The sequence below is a fragment of the Accipiter gentilis genome, chromosome 13, assembly GCF_929443795.1.
Source record: "Accipiter gentilis chromosome 13, bAccGen1.1, whole genome shotgun sequence".
Lineage (NCBI taxonomy): Eukaryota > Metazoa > Chordata > Aves > Accipitriformes > Accipitridae > Astur > Astur gentilis.
In genome coordinates, this window is record NC_064892.1 from 20604346 (window position 1) to 20629073 (window position 24728).

The 24728-nt window shown below is 35.4% G+C and overlaps 1 protein-coding gene across 2 annotated transcripts in view; it reads left to right on the plus strand.

Moving 5' to 3' along the window:
• The window catches only part of KLHL1 (kelch like family member 1), a 237681-nt gene that overhangs the window by 70676 nt on the left and 142277 nt on the right, over positions 1-24728 (plus strand). For both annotated transcript variants that reach the window (XM_049816006.1, XM_049816007.1), the window contains one exon: positions 11380-11516. In XM_049816006.1, coding sequence (XP_049671963.1) covers positions 11380-11516 — 137 coding nt within the window. The remainder of the gene's footprint in view (positions 1-11379; positions 11517-24728) is intronic.

The window sequence follows — 24728 nt, forward strand, 5'->3', positions numbered from 1 at the left end:
CAAGCAATCAAAAAGGGTACTGAGAAAGTAGGAAGACCTAGGTTTTTCAAAGGCATTTAAGTAAATTCGAAAAATTAAGTAACCTCAAATTTTTTGTTATATTGCTATAACATGTATAGATAACAGTGAAATGTAAAAATATAAAATACCTTAAAGAGAGAAAAATGCTAAAATAATAATTTCCCTTTCCTTCAGTTAAACTGTTGCACTATTAACATTCCATCCTAATTTTAAAATATTATGAACATGGAGTTTGTAGCTTCTCCACTTACTCTGGAGATGCAAGCTATATCTATTTTTCTCATTTTCTGTACCTCTCATATAACCTCTTTCAGACAAGAAACATATTGTACCTTTACAGTGCCTGGAACAGAAGGAACTCAAGCATTGCTGTTACAAAACAAACAAATGAATAAAACCAGCCCACTGTAATTGACACTTCCTTCTTCTATCCACGTTACAATCAGCCAAATGCAGTTGTATCTAGAAATCTATCTAGACTGCAGCTAGTAAATGTCATCTGAAACAGAAAAACACAGGGAAGTAAATGTTATTCGGAACTATAGTGACAAGATTAGAGCACCAATTATTTCCAAGGTAAAAGAAAATTCTTAATCAAGCAATAATCCCATGGATGAACATGAAATTAAAAATAAATATTTGCCTCAACTAATGTGGTTGTTTTGAGTGAAGGAACTCCCTTGAATTGCACTGTTTTCAAATACTATACTTGAAATACTATATTCTACAGCTGCTGAATAAACATCAAAAATGCTGAAAATAAAACAGCCAAAGTCAATGGAAATGATAGATAGGCCTTTAAGATTTGCACTGGAGAGTTCATTAAAACTTCCAGCCATGATTGCATAAATGTTATAGGCAGCTCTAAACTCAGACTAAGGTTTAAGCCGTAAATTAGATTTTGGCTAGGAATGCTGCACAAAGCCATACAGGAACTTAATGCTGGAGGAAAAAAACCCAACAAAGTGATATAAGCATAGAGTTTACCTATTCCTATTCAATTAAAACAAAACACTGTCGTGTAACAGAGACTGAATTACAATAAAACATAATTCGATAAAAACAGAAAATGAAAAAAATACAGGAGGAGAGTTATATCCTCAGCTTGCAATTCTGACTTTGATTGCACTTGGTGAGAACCTAAGATTGTGAATGAAGAAAACCCAAGAAATCTACCCTTGTTGTTGATTTTTTTTTTCATATTGTCAAGTATAGTTGAGTTTATAATGAGAAATCTGAGTTCTTTATTTTCTGTTTTCTGTTAATATCAAAGAAACACAAGCATTTGTGTTGTTCTGATACTCAAGATAAAGGTTAGGAGGGGAATCTTACCGTGGTGGAAAAGGTAGCACAGAATGAGTAGAAAATTACCACTTACATATAAAACAAAGAACTGTTTTAGTATGGCTCCTCAAATCTCTCTACAAGGGTTTGGAAGAAAAGTGAAAAACTTTCAATACAAAATTTATTTTTTTTCATCATAAATACTGAAATAAATTCAACTGAAGACTTTTTTGGATGCTCACCTCTAAAGTAGTACAGCTTTTGTTTACTATCATCCTGATAAATTCAATAAAACCCTTTCAGCAAACGGTAAGTTATGTTCTCTTTTGTAGTTCTCAAAGGAGAGGGACCATCTTTTTTGATGTATTTTGAGTGCTACTATAGAGAGATGAAGTCTAAGGAAAAAAAATATCAGTAAAATGGAAAAAAGTTAATGGAGAAAGTTAAGCTGAAAGGAGAGATGAAAGGATAAACCAGGCAGAGAAGGAAAGACAGTTTAAAGGCAGGGGGTGAAAGAAGCAAAATGCACAGTATATAGTCCTAAGACTCACCTTGTTTTCTTCCATTATTCAGTAACAGACGCTTGTGGAAAGCACACTGTACAAACAGTACAGCTGCGCTATGTTCATTCTCAAATATGTGTAATTAAGGTTTGAGGATCTTCTCACATCAAACATTGCATCTAAACTGTGGTGTTTAACACAACCTATTGTCCATGAGTTTTAAAAAAAATAAAATACAATTAATAAGGTAGGGACAGAACAACAGCAACAAAAATTCCTGCTATCAGAGGGAAAGCGGCAAGGCAATTTAGATAAACTTTTAATATTACCCTTGATTGATAACTTCTTTTTTTTTTTTTTTTTTTTTTTTTTTAAGAAGGAGGAGTAGTAGTTAAAGAATATTTCCTGATACTGAGAATGCCATTAATATTTTCAAAGGAATTTCTGTGATCTCCACAAGGAACTCTTCTGGTTTTATTTGTACCTTTTTCAGACATAAAAGATCTTAAGTTCACGTAATTGAGTATATACCAGTTAAAGATTTTGCACATGCAGAAATGGGCCTTGAGTTTCAAAGGTCATTTCTGAGAATTTCAAGTTGGTTATCCAGTTGAGTTTTGGTTTTGATATGGCCATGTGTCTAATCTCATTGTAATCAATGGAGATCTATAGCTTAAGTTACCTAAACACCTGTGTCTGATTGTGCTGTGTTGACCTTGGCTGGTTGCCAGGTTTCCACCAAGGCACTCCATCACTCCCTCTCCTCAGAAGGACAAGGGGATGGAAATAAGGTGTAAAAGCTCATAGGTTGAGATAAGGACAGGGAGATTGCTTAGCAGTTACTGTCATGGGGAATACAGACTTGGCTTAGGGGAAATTAATTTAATGTAATGCCAGTTAATAACAGAGTAGAACAGTTAGAAATAAAAATGGAACTAAAAACACCTTCTCCCCCCACTCCTCCCTTCTTCTGAGGCTCAGCTTCACTCCCAACTCTTCTACCTCCTCCCTGTGAGTGGCAAAGGGGCATGGGGAATATGGGGGTTGTGGTTGGTTCATCACACACTGTCTCTGCTGCTTCTTCCTCCTCACACTCTTCCCCTGGTCCAGCGTGGGGTCTCTCCCACAAGACACAGTCCTTCACTAGCTTCTCCAGCTTGGGTCTTTCCCATGGGCTGTAGTTCTTCACAAATTGCTCCAGTGTGGATCTTTTCCATGGGGTGCAGTGCTTCAGGAATGGACTGCTCCAGCGTAGGTCCTCCACAGGGTAACAAGTCCTGTCAGACTCCTCTCCATGGGCTGCAGCTCCTCTCAGGAGCCTGCTCCGACATGGGCTTTTCACTAGCTGCAGCTTCCTTCAGGGCACATCCACCTACTGCAGTGTAGGATCCTCCACAGGCTGCGGAGTGGATATCTGCTCCAGCGTCGTCTTCCAGGGCCTGCAGGGGGACAATCTGCTTCAGCATGGTCTGAATCTCTGCTCCAGTGTGCCTGGAACACCTCCCCCCCCTCCTTCTCTCACCTTGGTGTCTGCAGGGCTGATTGTCTTACATTTTCTGATTCCTCTCAGACAGCTGCTGTTGCACAGAATTTCTTATCCTTTCTTAAATATGCTCAAAGAGTTAATGTAAATGGTGTTACATCAAGCTGGCAGCCAGTCACCGGTGGCGTTCCCCAGGGCTCAGTTTTAGGGCCAGTGCTCTTTAATGTTTTTATAAATGATCTGGATGCAGGAATCAAATGTACATTAAGTAAGATTTTGCTAATGACACTAAATTAGGAGGAGCTGTGGATTCCCTCAAGGGTAGAGAGGCCTTACAGAGAGATCTGGACAGACTAGAGAGCTGGGCAGTCACCAACCATATGAAATTTAACAAGAGCAAGTGCCAGATTCTCCAGCTGGGACAGGGCTATCCTCATCACACATACAAACTGGGGGACAAGAGGCTGGAGAGTAGGCCTGCAGAAAGAGATCTGGGGGTTTGGGTTAGTGGCAAGTTGAATATGAGTCAGCAGTGTGTCCTGGCAGCAAAACAGGCCAGCTGTGCCCTGGGGTGCATCAAGCAGAGCATCGCTAGCTGGTTGAGGGAGGTGACTGTCCCACCCTACACTGCACTGGTGCAGCCCCACCTTGAGCACTGTGTGCAGTTTGGGGCACCTCAGTACAAGGACATCGAACTATTAGAGTGTGTCCAGAGGAGGGCGACCCAGACGGTGAAAGGCCTTGAGGGCAAGATTTCGAGGAGCGGCGGAGGTCACTTGGCTTGTTCAGCTTGGAGGAGAGAAGGCCGAGGGGTGAGCTCACCCCAGGCTACAGCTTCCTTACGGGGGCAGCGGAGGGGGAGGTCCTGAGCTCCTCTCTCTGGTGACCAGTGACAGGTCACTCCATGGAGAAATGACTTGTGAAGATAAATTAATAATGATGCTCTGTTGTATCATTTTGTACAAAGGAGTTCTAGAATAAAAGAAAAGGATGACATATAGACCTTAAAAATCTAGATACTTAAGCATTCACTTATTATAATGGCTTCACAGATCTATCTCTGTACTTTCATCAAACCTAATCTCTGTGTTTCTGACATTTCTCCTGATAGTTCAAAGGAGCTAAAACTGAACTTTTCCTTCTCCTGCAAGCTTTTTTCCCCTTTTCCTTGTGGAGTTACGGTGAATAAATAAAATCTTTAAGCCCACAAATAGAGGATCACTGTTGATTGTATTGTCTTTCTACATTAAAATATGTATGCTATGTCTGAATGTGTGGGTTTTCTTCTGGAGGAAAATTACTGAGTTCTGCTTTGCATATGCATCATAATGGATCTTCATCAGTTCTTATCAGTGTGACAGCTTGCCTGTCCTGCCCATTCCCAAATGTTGAGAAGCTGCTTGGATTCATATTCCTGTCTTCTCTTTTTTTTTTTTTTTTTTCATCTTTCTACTGGTTCAAAACAGCATAGAGTTCAAAATACTGGTTACTGTATCAGATCTCTTCAAAACTGACACAAGGACGCAAACTGACACTGAAAAAATGTTTTGGACAATGGACTTTGTTATCAAGTCTGGCAGCTGTGATATGCGCATTGTCATCTCTGGGAAAAACTAAAGCTATGGTAGACATGGTGTGTTTGGTGGAAATGATGTCAGGTTTGTGTAACATTCCTAAAAACATTGTGGCAACTTAAGGGATACAATGAGATGTAAAATTGTGTTTCAGTTTGTACTGTAGAAGAGATAAAGAGCCGCTTACACTTAAATGTCTGGGAAACTGTGAAAGAATTAAAAGAAGTTGAAACCAAGGAAAAAGAGAATGTAAACTCAAAACGCATGGTTCTCAGGGCAAAGAAGGTACATCACTTAGTGTAGATACTGATATCACTTATACTTGTAGATGTATGTTGTATAAGAGATTAAAGACAAAAAGGAAACTTTCTTGTTTCAGGCTTAATTGATTCTTTTCAAAATTCCATCTCCGTTTATGGGTTTAGGGAAGTTTTTTTGGTTTCTTGTTTGGAGATTTTTTTTATTATTATTATTATTATTATTATTCTGTAGTTGTTCTAGATAAAGTTGTGTTTACAAAAGGGTTAGTTTATAAATATTGCTCATATGGTCAGGGAAAAAAAGAGTTTATAATATAGTTCTGTTCCATTTTTCTCCAAAATGAGATAAGCACACAGGACAGATTATCAGTGTTAACAGTTGTGATGGGAAGTGTGACACAATTCTCATTAATTTAACTGTTATATACTCACTGACTTCTTCTTTACCCAGTAAATCTGAATTTCTAATATGTTAATGAGCTAATGTGATGCTACTGAATTATTAGCAAGACTATGATAATGGTTCTGAGTTGATGCTGAATCCCAAATTAACTCTAAGATTATCTCCTATTTGTTAACTGCACAGGAACAGCTTTCTTTTACAAATACTGGGGAAAAAATATGCTATATTTAGAATTTTGCCACGTGACTTTTGGCAGATTTTTTATTTCCTTTTTTCTCTGTAAAATATGTATTGTTTCAATTTGACAGATACAAATGTTGAAGTGTACATATATATGTATACACACACACATTTATATATATGCATTTGTAAATATGAAAATTTAAAAAAATCTGCAATTTTAAGCTTCGAATTCTGAAAGAAAAATTCATTTTCAATGACCACTGGCATGATTCATACAAAGCATATTTTTGAGAAGTCAGTTGAATGCATGTTACTGTTGAGACTTAGTTTCTTTGGTGTACCATTCAGATGACTGATACGTAATCTGAGTTTTTGTCACTGCTAATTGGGTTCTCTTAGTCACTTGGAGCCTACAGATACGTAGATTCATCAAGTAAAGTCATTCTACAAAGTTAGAACTGACTTTTCATAAGATTTTCTTTCTAACTGTGGTGCAATCTTCAATACTGTCATGGCTTGCAATGGGATAGCATATGTTAGATAATCCATGTTTTCTTTTTTGCCCTCAGACAGCACGTATTTCCTTTGCCTGTTGACTCTGAAAAAGTAAATGATTTCTGCTTTGAAGAAACAAGTAATGACAATGTAGAAATCAAAGTAGCTGATGGTTTGTTGGCAAGCAAGTCTGAGACTAGAGAAGAACTAAAATTCAAGAAGGAAAGGAGTTGTTCATGAACAAAACAGAGATAATGAGCAGAATAAACAATGATTGGCTGTACATACTCTTCAAAGGCAATAGAAAAGAGTAGCAGATGCTTTATTAGTTCCCACTATTCTTTTACCAAAAGTAGATTTTGAGTTCCACATCTTGAAATATAGCCAGCATAAACATTTCAGCACTCATTGGTGAATTGTTACTCAGGGTCTTCCAAAGCAGAGGTGGTACCTCCCTACTATTGAATATATTGCACATCGCCTGAATATATTGTTGTTCCGGAGAGACTGAGTACAATTTCAGTTTTGAGAGGAGGATAAACAAAATATGAACCCCGGAGAGAATGCAAAAAGGAACACAGACACTCTTTTAACCTAATTGTTATTGTGTTGTCACTTTGGAAATTCCTGAAAATGTCTCTAATCAAGTTAGTCAATGGAATGAAAAGTGACTGCTCTAATCCACAAGAGAAAGAAGGAAAACAGTCTATGAGCAATGTGTGTAGGTACAAACTAAAGGAAAAGCTTGCAATGTGTAAGTGGTCAATGGAATATTTTTGTTCTCTTCCTAGAGACAAGATACACAACATGTTTGGAGAATCTGGTTAGAATTTTATGGGCAGGAATAATTTATGATATATGTCATGGCTTTCTTTACATACTTACAAATTCGGAACATGGAGGCAGTTACAGCAGTAGCAAGGCCAAATCAACATTTCAGTGTCCTGACTGCAAAGAAAGAAAGGTAGATGGCAAATTCTAGATTTGAAATGCTGACTAGATGACAGGTGGAGGTAGAAGGTACATATAGTGGCAAATTCTTCAATAGAGAATGGATGTTACACTTTTAGTTTTGATCTTAAGCAAACTGAAATAAAGTCTGAAGAACAGAATTAACAGATTAACAAAAATAAAATGAAAATGTTGCAAAACAAATTACCATTGATAAAACATGGAATGGAGGCTTTGACAAGCAAAATTCCTCAGGGTACCAATAGCTTTTACAGTGAACACTCTTCTCTTAGTTTTACACAGTTCATTAGGGACTACAGAACAAGATTTGGTTTGTGCTATATTACTGAAGCTGAGTTGAAAATGACACCATTTTCTACTTTATGTGTATTAAAGCCAATTGTAATAGCGTGTGTGGGAAAGACTGAGTAAAAAAAGGGAAACACATGGCATATCTCATTCTGAATTATGGACGACATGGAAGAGGGTGATCCCAATTAGCTACAGATCAGAATTCTGGGACAGGAGATGCCAATTTAAAGTTGGTGGGCAATATTTGGTCTGAAAAAATTTACTGGTGTTTGGGCATGATTTTTTTCTAATGATCTTTGGTACTGAGCAGGAAATAGTGTATATACTAGATTAAATTTACTGTTAGCTATATTTTTTGCAAAGCTGTTACACCTTTTTTTGTGTTTGGTAAGCTGGTGAGGGAGACTACCACAGTCATCAGGAAAGGTAATCACTACCTGGTGTAATCCAAATCAGTTGATCCGTTCCACGGCTTGCTCCTTTGTTGTATTTTATTCAGAAAAGATGGCAGTCTTGATTGTACTGCCAGAATTGTTCTGGAAGTGACAGCCAGTGTCTGCTTCCTTTTTTTCCTGAATTTTTTTCAAGTGCATGCATGGATATACCTTAGTATATGTTCTGCAAGCCTTAAAATTTAGGAAATCATGAAGCCTTCTATATATATACAGTATTCTTACAGCCTGCTGTAAGAAGAGCTGTAGAACACCACTATCAGTAAAGACACCCAGTGTCAGCTGGTGTCCTCTACAGGGGAACAAATCACATTTAAAAGCAATAAATGTTCAACTCCTATATGAACTAGCATAATACATGTGGAAAAAAGTTGTGTCATGCCTATGAGTTTGCAGTCCAGGTAACATCTGAGATTCTACACAGTTGACAGTAAAATATTGTTAGAGCTTGCTTACAGAATGTAAGTGATCAAGGTTTGTTTCTTTTGTTTATTTGCTTCTTTTACTTAATAAATGCACAAACAATGTTGAGGGAATTCTGTATCAAAGGTGTATGTGAAAACAGTTGTGGCAATTGCAAGGAAATAGTCTATAATAAAAGAAAACAAAATCTGATATCAGGATAAAAAAGTCACAACAAGAATCAGTTATATTCTGTATTATAAAAGAAACCAGAAATATATCAGGCTGAATTTAGTTGTAGTAAAGGTAGAGAAGTCCCTTAAACTGGGGAAAATATTTCTAGGTCCACAAACTCATTTTAAGCCATGAGTTGCCTGCTGTGATTCTCAAGGATGAAAGAGTTTATTATGTATTCTCACTGCTAGATCAGTAGTTGAAAAAAGGTGACATAGTGAGACACCTGACCTTTCTTGATGAGTAGGTCAACATGGCTTTAAACCAAGAATTAGGGCTGTTTGGAGCTTTCTGAGCTACAAAAAGCAGCAGATCATTACAAATTAATTGATCGCTTTGATTTCTCACTTTTCATTTTCTATCTCAACACTGGAACACAGTTAAGATTTACAAAAGGTGTCACCTTTCAGAATTAAGTGTAATTAGCAAGTTTCTTTCACTTCAATTCAGCCTGTGAAGCACTTCCAAATGTAAAAGTTTGTGTCTTGAAATCAGCCAACTTTTTGGTTATATTCAGTTGATGAAATAGCTGATTCATTATGTCTGTTAACTATTGATTAAAGTAAGGGACTTTAAAAAAAAAATCCTCTTTCTTTATCACTCTGTTCAAAAACTTGTTTTGCTTGTTTAGGTGAGCTGCTACTTCACAGAACCTTTCTGCTCACTTAAGCCATGTTCTTTAACAGGTGGTGCAAACCAGTATGGATAAACCTGTAAATACAATGGGTAGTGCAGAGGACCTGAGATCTATATTACATATTTTTCAGGGCTTTTGACTTTGGCCTGGATCTTGTCTGGTCTTGTAGACTGAATGCTTATTTGCAGCTGGAATCCCTTAGACAGCTTCTTTGAATTTCCTCATCCCATAATAATCCATGAGACAAATTCTGGAAAATCACAGATCTCTGCAGAAGTTTGTGAGAGAGATGTAATCCTTCTGTTACTTATTTTCTGTCTTCCCTCTGTTTTGTTATCTTTGAATTGAGAATACATATACAAGAAGATTATTTATAAATAATGTCTGAACATAAATGACATAAATTGCAAATATAAGATACTAGTGTTTAAAAATATTTCAGCTGATCATTAACTAGTATATTAAAGTTTCTGTTCATTAATTTGTCCATTAGTTTTGATGCAGCAAAAGGTTTTGGCTTTGCTTTTAGTAAGTGATCAAGTTGAAGACTCGTAGTTGAATTTAAATGGTGGTGTGGTTAATAAATCTGAAGCAAGAGCTAATGTGAAATGGTCTCAAATGGAAATCCCGATCACATTTCTGCTAGTTCTGAGAGAGTGTATAATCTCATAGAAAATCATCAGTGTGTAGGTTTTTTTCCTTCTTGCTGTGATTTTTTCTTTAATCAAGCATTTAATAACAATAAATCAAGTCACTTATAAATAAGCAGTAAAAAAAAAATTATTCGAAGAAGGTTTATAACATTTTTAGTTATCCAGAACTGTACAGTTATCATGGTTGACTTAAATACACACTTGTGATACTCAGTTGAGATAATAAATAAATGTACATAGGAGTAAGTGTTCCTCAGTGGTGAAAATAAATAAATAAATAAGTATAGTGAATGAGGAGTCTCTGGTGGTAGCAACAAAGTATATTTATAATTTCATCTTTTTGTAGCCATCTTGTTTTTATTAATTACATGAATGTAAATGTGAGCTGTTTATGAATTAGGACCTTTACTTCTAAAATTCACGATTGCTAGAGTTGACCACAACATGAGATGTGATAAAACTACTACACCTAATTAGTCATTGCCCATCATTTGAGCCAGAATAAAGATCATATGTATGTTCTCAAGCTACCTTACTTGTGGGTAATAATTACCGCACTGGCTGATAAGTGAGCAGTAATTTGCTATTCTTCAGTATCTTTTTTTTTTTTTTTTTTTTTTTTTTTTTAGTGAACAAAATAGTTAACAATATACAAATGGCTAAATATTTTCTCTTGGTTTCCAAGTTCCCCAGTTGTGATTCTTGTGTCTTTTATCAATGTGTTTATGTGTTATGTTTTCAAATTAAGCCAGAAATGCGACCCATCTTTTATGAGAGCATGTGGTACACTATTTATAGCTGTACCACATTTCTAGCTCAAGATCATCTGTGAATATTCACTCCTAACAAAATCATAATATTACTGTAGAGGGTATTTAGAAGCATGCCTTAGCTTAACACCCCAGTAATGACAATTATACCTGGTACTTGCTGTGGTTTTTATTTATCTAAATCAGATCCCCAAACAGGCCGTGCACATTTTGTTAAGTATTTTGAAATTATTTTCCTTTGGAAACATTTCTTAAGAAAACACTGCATTACACAATAATTTTTCTTTTTTTTTGCTGAGTAACATTTAAGCTACTAACAGTTTTACTGAAGGTTGAAGGATTGTGTACAGTCACATGCTGTTAGTAAAGTTTATAAAAAATAGGCCTTTAAGAGCAACGCAGAGTACCTCTGGAGTATGAAATGTGTTTCACTAGTAAGTTGTCTTTGATACTGAGAGGTTATCTTGTTAACAATTGGGACATCTGCATCATTGGAAAATTATCAGAAAGACTGAGTGCTAATTTCTATGTCTGTTTTATAGTCATATTCTAATGTGCCACTTGGTTCATACAAAGGAAGCAAAAACAAATTAGAATTAAATGTCATACTGTATTTTGCTGCCTACATGCATTAATAATATATTGCTCCTGGAAATTTATAATTACTGTGAAAATATGTTTTTTTAAAAAGGTTCTTTTTATATAAGAAATTTCTCATACATATATCAATGTAAATTACACCAGTTTTTAACTTTTTTGCAGACTTGTCCTCAGTTCTGTCTCTGACTATTTTGCTGCCATGTTTACAAGTGATGTTTGTGAAGCCAAGCAAGAAGAGATCAAAATGGAAGGCATAGACCCCAATGCACTGTGGGATCTTGTTCAGTTTGCATATACAGGTATTGTACTGCATACATCATACTTCCTATAGAGAAAGATGTTGATAATTTTGTTTGCTACATGCCAAATAATTGTATTTATTTTCTAAATACTTTTTAATCTCAAATTCATCACTCAAACACTAATTTACCATTTCTAGAGCTGAATTCAGATTCTTATCTCCTATCTCCAAACTGTTACATATGTCAAGCTTGGTAGGTACACAAGACCAGTCAAGAAAATTATATATTTTTCTTGGTTTTCAAATACTTGAGTGCCTCATATGCACGATTCAGATTACATGAGATCAATGAAGGAACAGCTGTATTTTTTGAAGAATAGCCCTATATTGCTGTTTTAGTCAAATATCAGTTTAAATAATTACATAAATCTTTAAAAATTTTAAATAATGAAACACTTTTGAAATGTTTTATTATGAGTTGGATGTTGTCACTTTCATTTCTTGTTATAGGCCGGTTCTCTGCTGTGTAATGTAAACTTATGAATAACTCATAACTCAGAGTTAATAACTCAGAACTTCCTTCTGAATAGTTAATACATTTTAATGCATAATAGATTTTTTTTATCCTTCTTAAACAAGCTGTTATGCACAATGTATCTGAAATGCATTCATATGAAAGAATACTAGTTACAAAATAAAGTAATTAAAAGAGAGGAAATGCCAATAATAAGATTTGTAGTCTGAATTTGTCTTCCCTTGCCTATGAATCATGTAAGTATAGAATATATGCTGTTTGCTATGTTTCCTAAAAGACATCCTCATATTGTTTAAATTAACAGTATTTTATCATGACGTTTCTATTGAATATTTGATTATAGCTTCAATTTTAAATGGATAACCCATAGCCTGCAGTTTTAATCCTCTCTAAATACACATATATTAATTTAATTATAAGGCGCTGTTTGCTTTAATATATTTAATCAGGATATGTGCTGTTTATTTTATGACATAATAACTTTACCATCTTAATAGGAAACAGAAACTGCAAATAAGCATAATTGAAGTTAAAAATGCTCTTTTTGAGAATCATGTTTGAAAAATTCAGGTTCTAGGAATGTCATTTATATAGTACTCTACATGTTCAAAGGGTAGTGCCTACTCCCTTCAGTTGTAGTTTTGCCATTCAGGAATGTACGTAATCCAAAGGGTTTCAAGCTAGGGATCCATGAAATGAAGAACATGTAAGTAGTTTTTGTCAAGCATAGGAAGGATACAATCTGATTACTAGGTATTAGTATAAAATGAATGGCAGAGGAATACCAGGGCAAAATCAAGAATACCTTGGCTCAGAATAGCAAAAGATCTTACTGGTAATGTTAAATCATTCTGTGAGAGGAAGGTTAAAGGAAGAAGAACTAAGAGGAAGATGAAGGACATTGTTGTTCCCCTGGGAACAAAACTGGAAATACGTTAGTATTAGTAGTTAGTAGTTCTTTAGCCTCAGTTTTCACTAGAAGATGACATGCAAACACAGAGCACAGTTAATATTGACAACAAAACATGGCATGTAAGTGTCAATTAATAAAAGAAAGAAATACAGAAGGAAGCAAAAAAATACTTAAGCATTTTCAATATGAATGAAGCTGTCTCAGAACTTTATTGGTTATCTCTGAGAACTTTGGAGACTGGATGAGGTAATGAAAAAAACAGAAAAAGCAAACTCCTTCCACTTTCTATAAAAGGTTAAGATTTTCAGCTGCTTTATGCTCCTTGATTTGTCCATGACTTGTGATGTACTCTGTTTATTATGTGAGGTGGAAAACTTTGAGGTTTCTTCTTGGTGTTAGGTAAATAAGGATCAGCCTTCAGAAACAGATGAAAAGACAGCTCCACAGGTAGTATAATTCCAGTGTTTTCTAAGTTGCCTCATGTGAATTTGCATCTGTAATGTTCTTTCATTTAAACTGTCACATAAAGCCCAAACTACCTTAAAAATGGCAACATTATGTGCTATCATAATGTCACCTTGAATTACCAACTTAAGGTGGTAACAAAGGTTGTAATTTCTATAACTTGCAGTGGTAATACACCATTATCTTTTTATTTCTAACCCCTTTTGGAGATTAAACGACTTAAAAAATGTCTTCTTAAATTTACACTTGAAAAGGAAATGTCACAAATACTTGCTGACAAGAGAAGAGTGATGAGATTCAGGAAACATGAGTCCATTTTGCATGCTAAAAGAGAACATGTATTGGATGCCATGGACCATTCTGGTTTTGATTACTCTGTCTTGCATTTCTGTTCCATCAGGTTCTTTGTCCTGACTTATTCTGATTTATCCTGATTTATTCTCAGCTTGTATCCTTACCTCTTAAAATTCATGTTAGATTATTTCTTTCTTTATTTCTTTTCTCGGCATCAGATGTCTTATCAAACTCCTAAATTTCCTAGCTACAGTTATGCTAGTAAATTAAACAGCGCTAGGGAACATTTGCAGGCATTGGAACACAATTATCTATATTGATCCTGGCAGTTTTAGCCAAATCCAACTAGCAGTCTAACAAACCTTGGGTGTAGCCTAGTGTCCTGGCTTTAGTTGAGATAGAGTTAATTTTCTTTCTAGTAGTTGATATAGTGTTATGTTTTGGGTTTAATATGAGAAGAATGTTGGTAACACACTGATGTTTACAGTTGTTGCTAAGTAGTGCTTAGACTAAGTCAAGGATTTTTCAGCTTCTGATGCCCAGCCAGCAAGAAGGCTGGAGGGGCACAAGAAGTTGGGAGGGGACACAGACAGGGCAGCTGACCCCAACTGGCCAAAGGGGTATTCCAGACCATGTGGCGTCATGCCCAGTATATAAAGTGGGGGGATTTGACCAGGAGGGGCTGATTGCTGCTCAGGAACTAACTGGGCATTGGTTGGTGAGTGGTGAGCAATTGCATTGTGCATCACTTGTTTTGTATATTCCAATCCTTTTATTATTATTGTCATTTTATTATTGTTGTTGTTATCATTATTAGTTTCTTCCTTTCTGTTCTATCAAACTGTTCTTATCTCAACCCATGAGTTTTACCTTTTTCCCAGTTCTCTCCCCCATCTCACTGGGTCGGGGGGAAGTGAGTGAGTGGCTGCATGGTGCTTAGTTGCTGGCTGGATTTAAACCACGACACCTGGATATGCAGACTCACTATGAATGTGGCCATCCTTGGACAGAGGACATGAACACTCAAAAACACTACAGATAATTCAGTGATAACTCACAGGTGATCAGGGAATTCCTAGAACATCGTCCCAAACTTAGTTTATTGAAATGAAATGCAGTCTTTGTTCCTTGGTTAATCATTCTGTTTTCCCATGTTCTTTGCCAGATCAAAACCTGTCTCCTCAAACCTTATTTTTTTCCCTTCCTTTTCATTTCCACCACCTCTCATGATTTATCTGGCTTCATAATTTCTTATCTCTTTTCTTGCCCTCTGATTCCTTATTTACCACCAGTAATTCATGTTGCCTTTTCCTTTAAGTCAGTTCACGTTCTTTGTGCTGCATGGATGTGGACAAGGGGAACACTGAAAAGTAAAGGAAATAGCCACTGTTCTGATGATGAGCGGTGTAGCAGCCAAGAAAAACTCCCGTTCAGCCTTTTAATCTGTAATCGGGAGCATACATAGTCTAGACAATATCTGGAGAATTTGGCTGCCAAATTCCAATTACTGACTGCACACTATGTGAAGACGTTTTCAGCAACTCATGTCTGTGGCCAGTTTAGCTCTTTATTCTTTTAACCAAGGAGTAGCAAACCATTTTGATAAATGGGCAGTTATTAACTCTTCTATTTTCTTTTTCCTGTCACTACTTTCTTAGCACAAGGAGATTAAAAAAAAAACCCAAACTCACGAATAGTTGCTGCTGTTAGAGAGAAGTTTTTCCCTGGGGACAACTGAAGATTTCAGGAAAATACAGCTGAACATGGACTTGTTTGTAAAAACTTAAAAGTTAGGAGTATTATGCTGTAAATATTTTCAGATATAATTTGAAAAAGGGAAGCATTTCCACATTATGTTAACTGTAATTCAGTTAGGTTTATATTTTTTAGAATCTAGTGAATTTATTTCATTTTTATTATGAATCATACATATTAAATAGATTAAGAATGGTAAAATATGCATATCTGTGAAACGTATTACTATAGATAAATGTATCCTGTACCAATACCAGACCTTACAGTTCCAGCGATAAAATCAAATACTGTTTCAAAATATCAGAATTAAAGATCAGCGAAGGGGAGGTTTTGTACATCAGAGACCTGAAGAAAGATAGGTATATTTATCTGAAAGGAGAGTTGTTAACATCTGCTGTATCCGTCAGTACAAAAATAGGTAATAATATTAGTTCAGTAACTACCTACACATTGCTTTGTGTGTCTTCAATTTTTCCTTTTAACTCCTGTTAATTAAAATAGTTCTTACCTGTGCTTCCAGAAACATTCATATGCTTCTGAAAGGACGTGATTTTCTGGACTGAGTTTCTGAAGTCTCTGTTCAGTGCCATTTCGTCTAAATCGTTGAAATAGGTGATAACTCCAGTTTGTTCAAAACAACAAAATTATATTGTCTACTTTTTAAAATCATTAATAAAAGTTATTTCTTTTGTTCCTTTCTAAATATATTCTGCAACTGTAGATAGATGAGCCTCTGTGTTGGGCCAGATCATAAACACATTTAACTCAGAGACTTGCCAGTAATAATATCCAATAGTAGATATTTGGTAGCATGATATGGATAGTCATAATTTGGCTGGGATGTCCTCCTATCTTCCAGCTTTATGGAACATAATTTCATCTACTTTGGTAGTCGGTGATCAAATGTGAGTTTGTCTAATCCTTTTGAAAGCATGTGTAGTTTTAGCTTCTACAGAGTACTGTGGTAGTGAGTTAAGCTCTGTAAAATATATTAATTACTTTGGTATTTCCAAATTTGCTGTCTGATAATTTTGTTTGTTTTCTCATAGTTTCTACTTATGTGAGAAATAACAAATAATCATTCCTTTTAACCTCATTTGTGCAAATCATCACTTTATCTGTTACTATTGTATAAAATAAACCCTCATTTAGCAGATTACTTACTAATATCATTAAGAGATTAAATAACATGAAACTTTGCAATGCAGAGAGTAATTTTCATCCATTCTGAAATGAATATTTATTACCACCATGTACAACCTATTCTTAGACTTTCTTTAGCATAACTGATCTTGGTTTCAGACAGTATGGACAGGCTGGTGGTTACTGCTTCACAACCCCTTTATCGTCTTTTGGTATTCTAAGCATTCAGTGACATGAAAAAACAAAACAAAACAAAAATAAAAACAAACCCACCAAACTAAACTCTCAGTAAGATAGTTGAATTTTTATAATTTGAGTTCTGCAACTCAATGAATTTTGAATCTGGTCAGAAAAGTTCTAAATATTATTAGGGAGGTAAAATTTTTATTTTAGAACAAATTTGGCGTATTTTTATTCCAGTTATGAAGGAGGAGAAATATAAGGGTAAAAATATATTTTTGGTGTAAATGTGATTTTGAAGCTTTTTCTAAAGGTCGTCAGTTTTATTATTATAATCTCCTTTAAATATATAATTTCTCACTACAAATGTACTTTTCCCACTAGTTTTAGAATATGGGATGTGAAAGCTGCTTCCCTTTTTCAGTAATGAAATAAACCTCAAGAACTCTTGAAAACTAGTTCGTGATTGTAGATCTCAGTTTCTTAAAATAAATAAAAGAAATATTTTTGCTAAAAAGATAAAAGAAAGTGAATAGATCTTACTTATTTCAAAATGAGGCTATTTTCCTATGTTTATTTAAAACTTGTAGTGGAATTTAATGATATTTATGATAAAGCAGAATTCTGATTCAGTGGAGAATAAAAATTCCTTTACCCCATGACCTAAAGGTAATATTTTGCTACCATCATATTAGCTTCCATAAGCCTTTCTATCAATCTTGGTTGTTTATTTATTAGATTTAAATCTTCCAAACTCTGTATTTCAGGCATTCATTTTTTAAGGGAAATTGTTCAATTTTCTTTGACCTAATTAAAAAGTAGCATTTTTTCCTTATCTGGTTTTGTATTTAGTCATTCAAAAGGTTTTCTCTTACAATAGGTCCTAAACAATTTTATTTATCTATGTAGATGTAAAAGATAGATATATAAAAACAAATAATTATATATAGAGATCAAATATATATGCATATAATTAAAAAAACTTCTCTGCTACCCTACAAAATAAAGGCTGCATTTATTTTCAAGATGTCCCATTTTCATGATGACATTGTGTTCATTTATTATCAAGAGCAATTTCTTGTATAGATACTGAGCCTTTAAAAAGTTTTCCTGTGTAAAAAATAACTAACTAATGTCTCAATGGGAGACAAAGTAGTTAGGTAGCAACACTAGTGAATTTAATTTAGAAAAAACAAACAAACAAACCAACCAACCAAAAAAAAAGGTGTGTATTGTCTCTTTGCCAATTGTGTAAAGTTGGGATATTACTTTCTTTGCAAAGGAAAATGAACATTTTGATCAACTTCAGGAAGAGCTTTCCGTCTATGAGAAATCAGCATATTAAATAAATCCAGTCACCTTTTTGAGGCTATATATATAAGTAAAGTTGCACAAATCTTATCTTATCTTTAAGTAAGATAAAATGTTAATTTTTTTGCTTGCTTCACTTTTTTTTAAACTTTTTTGTTTTTTCTCCTTTCACAATAGGCAGTTCTTCTGGACTTTTTGTTTTTTATTCTTAAAGAAAATATTACTCTGTTAAATAAAGGAGTCACAGTATTTTATTATATTATGATATGGTAATTTATAATATGGTAAATTTCCATCCCTGTGACTCCTAAATAGGTAGATGACAGAGTCATGACACACCGTGAAGCTGGACCATGTTCACTCATGTATAGAGCAAATAGAGTTCTAAATAATTGGCAAGGTAGAATTACATAGTGACCAGCAGAGCATCGAGTCCTCTACAGCCTTGATAAGAGCTGCTCCTAAGTGAAGGCAGCTGTCCATCTAAGAGCAGTAACAAGAAGACAGAAAATTAGACTGACAGAAATACTGATGTAAAGATAGTAAAAGGTGTTAAGTTTCTGTGAAGATTCAACATGACTAATTATAAAGTTAATGTGATAGATGTACCTATAAAAACACAATTTGATTAAAGCTGAAAAAATTAAGATGTATTAAAATAAGTACTATAAACTCTACATTAGATGGGCTTTGGAGTTCTTTTGGAAGTTGGGGTTTTTTATATGTATAAGGATTATAACTGAAGAACTTAATTTTGTAAATAAATTAATAAGATAGTGGCTGCATAGTGTTTTATCTGAAATAGGCACAAAGATTTCTAATTATAAGCTAAATGATAATGTAATTACAAGTTGTATAATTCAAATTCTATATATAGATGTAGATTTCTTAGAAAAATTCTGCATCAAAATTATGTGCTTCTTGTAGTTTGCATAGATCAACAAAGATAAACCACAAAGGTTTTCCTACTGTCTTTTTTGTGAAGAATATATTTGACCAGTAAAAAATATGCAACTTCAATGCAAGGTACAGGTTTAATCAATCCAGACTTTGCTGCATTTGGTTGGTTTATTTAAATGAACAAAATATGTTTCATCTGTGATATAACAGAACTATAACAGAAACAAAGCTTCCTCTTTTGCATGTCTGTTAAATGTTTCATGTTAGCCAGCTGAGGAACTCTGAAGCCAACACTGATGTCCAGCAGCTATGCAGAAAGTATGTTTCATTTTTCAAGCAGCAAGACGATTGATAGCAGAAAATCTAGGATTGAGATCCTAGTGCCCTGGTATACATGGATATGTATTCTTTGATCTTTTTAGAATTCAAGATAAGCAGTAATACAGAAGAGTATTTCTTTACCTCATTTTCTTAGGTAATGCTTCTTTCTTGATCTTAAAACCTGAGTTTTGATTATTTGCAATTATGCTTAAATTTTTTAGATAGGACTGGAACTAGAGATTGAAATTCTGGTATTTTGCTGCCATTGGTGACTCTGGGAGCCTTCCTTTGAAGTTATAACAGATCTGTGAAGTTACTACAGATTTCCTCATACTGCATCGAGCTATCTAATTAGTAAGCGTTCCCAACAGTGATCAGAAGAATAGGCTGGTGCTTTCATACCATTAATGAAACTGAAAAAGCAAAAATCAGTTAACTAATAGAAAACAGAATTTCCTTGATTTATTTATGCACATCTGAAAAAAAAAAAAACAATAGAGTGTGGATCATACATGGAAGAGGTTCAAGCTTTTAATTAGATTTTATTTGGGTGATTCTTTAATTAAAGTACTGTCAAGTATCTTCTCTGTCAGTGTTATATCTAATAACTCACACAGGGCAGACAGCAGGGATGTAGCAAGAAAGAAACTGCCTTTAAGCACAAGGACCCTTAGGTTCCTTCAGAACAGAAGCTTTATTAATTTAATATCCCAGGGAGGTTTGTTTTTTTTGTTTGGGGGATTTTTTAATATTTTTTTTTAATTGCTGAAACTCAGTTGTCTATATGAATAAACAGTGACAACGACTGCTAGCATAGTTTTGGCCTGTGCCAATTTATAATGTTCATACAGTCCAGGGGCTATCGCAGCCACAGGATCGTTCCTCAACATGCAGTTTGAATGTGACTACCACAGTTTGGAGGATGACAGAATTTAGTGTATAACTGAGGCCATTTCATTCCAGTTAGCCTCAGTGCTAGAGGGAAGTCCCAGACAAGCTTAACTTAATAGATATAATGTAAGGCTGTATGTAAATTATTAAATGCATCTGCTTAGACAAACAATCCCTAGCTCTTGGGTGATGGTAGCCTGTTTACAGTGTTTCAGGCTACTCTCCTCTAGGAGATACTGATCACATTGAGAACTAGAGTGACCCCTGATACTGTGCATATCGTGAAGGTCTTTGCCTCTACCTCTGTGACATGTTAAGTTCAAGAGTTTGTTCTGTGGTATCATGTTAGAGACCCCTGTGAACGTGAACCATCTCTATCTAGGACTTTTTGCAGGAAACTATGACCTGCTGCTGTCCCAAGACATTTGCTCTGCCATGTACTCTGCTGAAGTCATGGTTGACATTGCATTTTCACAGGATCAGCCCTTGTGAATTTCCATTCACTTCAGATGGGAGAGCAATTGTTCCAGGACCTCTGGGATGAGTGATAAAAGGACAAGTTAAGGTAATTGAATTGACCTGGAAGACTTCGTAAGCTATTGTGTAATGGAGAGTACAGAAGAATGGTCGTAAGTCATACCAGATGGTGGTAGACCTTGAATAAACTTAATTTCTGGATATGAAAGATCCCCTGTGAAGCTCTCTTCCAGAAGCAGATACTTGTCATAAACCGTTTTCAGGAGTCAATAAAGAAAAATTTGCAGTTATCCACTGACGCCTTGTTTATCAAGGTTGCTCCAATTTAGGAGGTGGGAAGGTGGCAGTGATCTCATAATCTGCAAAGCTATCATTCAGATTATCTGTCCACAAATGTTGTGCATTGACTACATTTCCAAGACCATATGTACCTTTGCTCCAGTTGCATTTCTTACTAGTGCTGGAACAATTGACAAGATTCATGTTTTCATATAAAATTCCTCATTAAATTCTTATTTATGCATCAGCAAAGCCTTAGTGCAACACCAGGGATTATTCCTGGGTTGAATTATCAGCTATACTCTCCTTGTGTACAATGCAAGCATCTTCCAGAGTTTCTCACTGTAACTGTAGGACTAGACTGCCATCCTCCTTTCATTTGTAGATGTCAGCCTGCTTGGAATAAAATAGCTTCATACACTGAATGTCTTTCTGATCCTGAAACAAACTGTGGGCTTTCACATAACTCAGGTGTGTGGGAAACTGCAGAGACTGCCTGCCTCCTTGTTTTTTTGTGGTTTTTTTTGAGTAATCCCTGCTCCGAGGACCTTATGTCCCACTGGAGCAGATGTTTTCCATTCCCGTCACTGAAACATTAAGTCCTTGCTCATTCCTGGAGTTATACAACAAAATGAACTGTTACTCTTCCTCCTTTTACCCAGGACACTCCTCCAAGTGACAGAATTTGCAATTATGTATTAGGAACCAGCTGTTTTCTCATTCTTTTGGTGTAGTGTATGAGAATTTCTTTGAAAAGAGCTCTAAACTGCATATCCATAAATTTTGAGTATTCAGAATGACAGAGACTGTTATGGGGAGATAGCTCTTGACTGTGTCTCCTTGTATTGTGGTGCAACCTGCTACTCCTGAGAAGTCAGTAAGAATAAATTCAGGCAGACTCAGGGAAGCAGTGAGTGTGGAGGGGGAGAACAATTAACTGAGTGCACTACAAGGTGCATTTTTAAAGCTGTCCCTTGCTAGGTTCAAAGTTCTCCATCTCTGAAGAAAGAGTAAACCAAGCATTAATACAGGACATGCCTGAAAAGTGAGAGGGTTCCTTTGAGTGGAGTGCCATCCTTCTGTGTTGTCATCTGGTGCATGCCATGCTGTTGCCTGAACAGCATCAGTGAAGTGCTCAGACAGGCTGCTGTAGCATGGGATACCTCTTTACTGCGGTTCTTTCTGGAGTTCCTGCAGTGGAGACATGTACCCATATCCACTCTGCTGAGCTCAGCTGCCTAGCTGTGTAACCACAGTTCCAAAAGAAAGCAAAAACTTCAGGAAAATGATAATGGCAGTTTGTAAAAAAGGTCCTCACCTTTCACATGTTCCTCTGCTCCTGTCCCTGCATTGTAAAACTTACCTTCTTTCCCTTTCTATTCTGTGCCCATCACACAGCGACTGTGCTGCAGTGTACCCACAGAACAGGATGTGACTGTGGTATTCACTTCTCCCAGCGGTGCAATCCAGCCCAAAGCAAAGCAGATTTCATTAGACTGCAAGGTGGACTCCGAAGCAAAAATCTTTGTTGGCAATTGATGCCTCCACCGCTAACTTTTTTTTCTTTAAGCGTGGATTTGAACAGCTCTGTGATACCATAGCACAAGCTGCCAAATCATCGCCTGAGAATTTGAGAAGCTTATTCTGGTAGAAGTGAGTACTGCTGCTTCTGAGCTAGCTTCAGATGGGGAGAATAAAATACTGCTCCTTCAAACCTGAAGGCTGAGCTCCGTTGTCCTTGAGACATTTAAGATTTTGTTTGTTTGTTTGTTTGTTTGTTTGTTTTTTCTCCCCAGAGGTCAGGGCTTGGTTGTGTTCAGTGTAATAGAAAGGCTATAACTCACTGAGATATAGATACTGAGAGTGTGTATTGTGTGGTTTTGATTGTAGCAAAAGGACCTGTGTGAGGCAGGTCATTTGGGAACGGTTCCGGAAACCTGGGCGGTGCACTGGAAACCACAGGTTGTACACTCCCCTTCATACCATCGATAGAAAGCAGCCAGTGGAATAAAATGTCCCTGAAATGTACCTAGCATTCGGTACAGGTCTTTTGGAAGAAAACTTCCCCCCCCACCTTCCTCAGTATGAAGTTTGGTTTTGTTTACAAAAGTAAATTTCTGAAGTGGTTTTCAATGTGTGCAACATGATGTGCAGGACCTACAGTCTGAAAGCGAACCTAAGTATTGAAGTCCATTGACTAAAAAGAATTAAGGCAAACTAAGGCCTTATATCTGAAATGGGCTTTTGAGAATAATTCTTGTCATCTTCCACCCTATTTGGTGTATGAGTGCAAGATTTGTGCTGCTGGAAATTTAGGTAGTAAATCTTGTTTATGTTTGCATATTTTTGAGTTAACCTTTTTCTTGGGATTTTTTTTCTTTGTTTGTTTTAACCTGTGAGTTTATATTTCTCTATTTATATATAAAACTAAGCTTTAAATTTCCAAATATAATGACCGTATAATAGTTGAATTATTGGTGATGTAATTATTAATATATTGATCATCTACAGAAGTACAAACTAGTAATCTTCAGCAAATAACCCCAACAATGAAATTCATATTTTAACAATTTTTCTATAGCCAATGGAAAAACATATCTTCAGAGCACTAATATATCTTTCTTCACACTTTATAAAAAGGTTTTTTGAAGATTAGACTCACAGCTAAAATTATTTATTGTTTTTACTCTTGTTATTTGTATGTATAACTTACAGGTGACTAAGTTCAAATATCTGAGGTGAGCTAAGGCACATGAATTGCAGTTGCTTCATAAGGGTAAAGTAGCATCTTAATGTTTCTCTCTAAAAACATGATATTTATAGGTCAGTGGACAAATTTTCTTTACAAACATGACGTTTCAGATATGCAACAAAGGTGTTTTGGGTTTTTTTTAGACCAGGAGATGAAAGGTTACCACATGATGGCATATTTTGGCTAATACACTTTTCTGATCTTTAGCCAGACATTTGCAAGAGGGTTACTGCTCAGGCGGGATTTTAATTTGTTAATAGGATTTCCTTATCACTCTGCAATGTTGTAATTTTCCGTGCCATTGAAATACAGTGGACTTTAACAGTACTAGCAAATGACCACGTGATTAGTCCAGTTTAGTCTGCTTAGTCAAAAAAAGATGTAGCATGATGGGGGTGTAAATAATGGTACAGCTTTTTAAAAGAGTGAAGCTATTTAATTTATAAGAATTCTCACATTACTGTGATGGAGGCATTTTCATTTTTGGCAAACTACATATTTTTATGGCTGTGGAAACATTAAATTATTTATTTATATGTAATAATACTTAAATATGAATTTCATATAAAAATTGTTATTTGAAATGACAAATTCCCATGTTTGGTAGAGAAGAGTTCAAAAGCTATCACCATAACTGGCAATGTAATTGAGTATCTAATCATAGTCAAAAGTTATATATCTGAATCAAGTGAATGTTTTCCTGATTTTAAGTGTTTTTAGAGATTATTTCATAGAAATGTAAATGAAAATTACTTAAAAAAATAATTTTAAGTCCCCTATGTGAAGAGGAGTTAAAATAAGTTGTCCTTTTCAAGAGTTGAATTTTATCCACAGGGATTAAAAAAGACATGTTGTATGAACAGAAAATCAATCTGTTCCAATCAGATGACTCAGTTTAGTTTAGAATTGAAGGGAATTGAAGTTGTTCAGGACAGGAAAAATTTTCTGTCAGGGAAAAGAAAAAAATCACTGGGGAAAAAATAGTTTTCCTACTTAAGTCATATGGTTTAACTTGTCTTTTATTTATCATGGCTGATACCAAAATAGCTGCCAA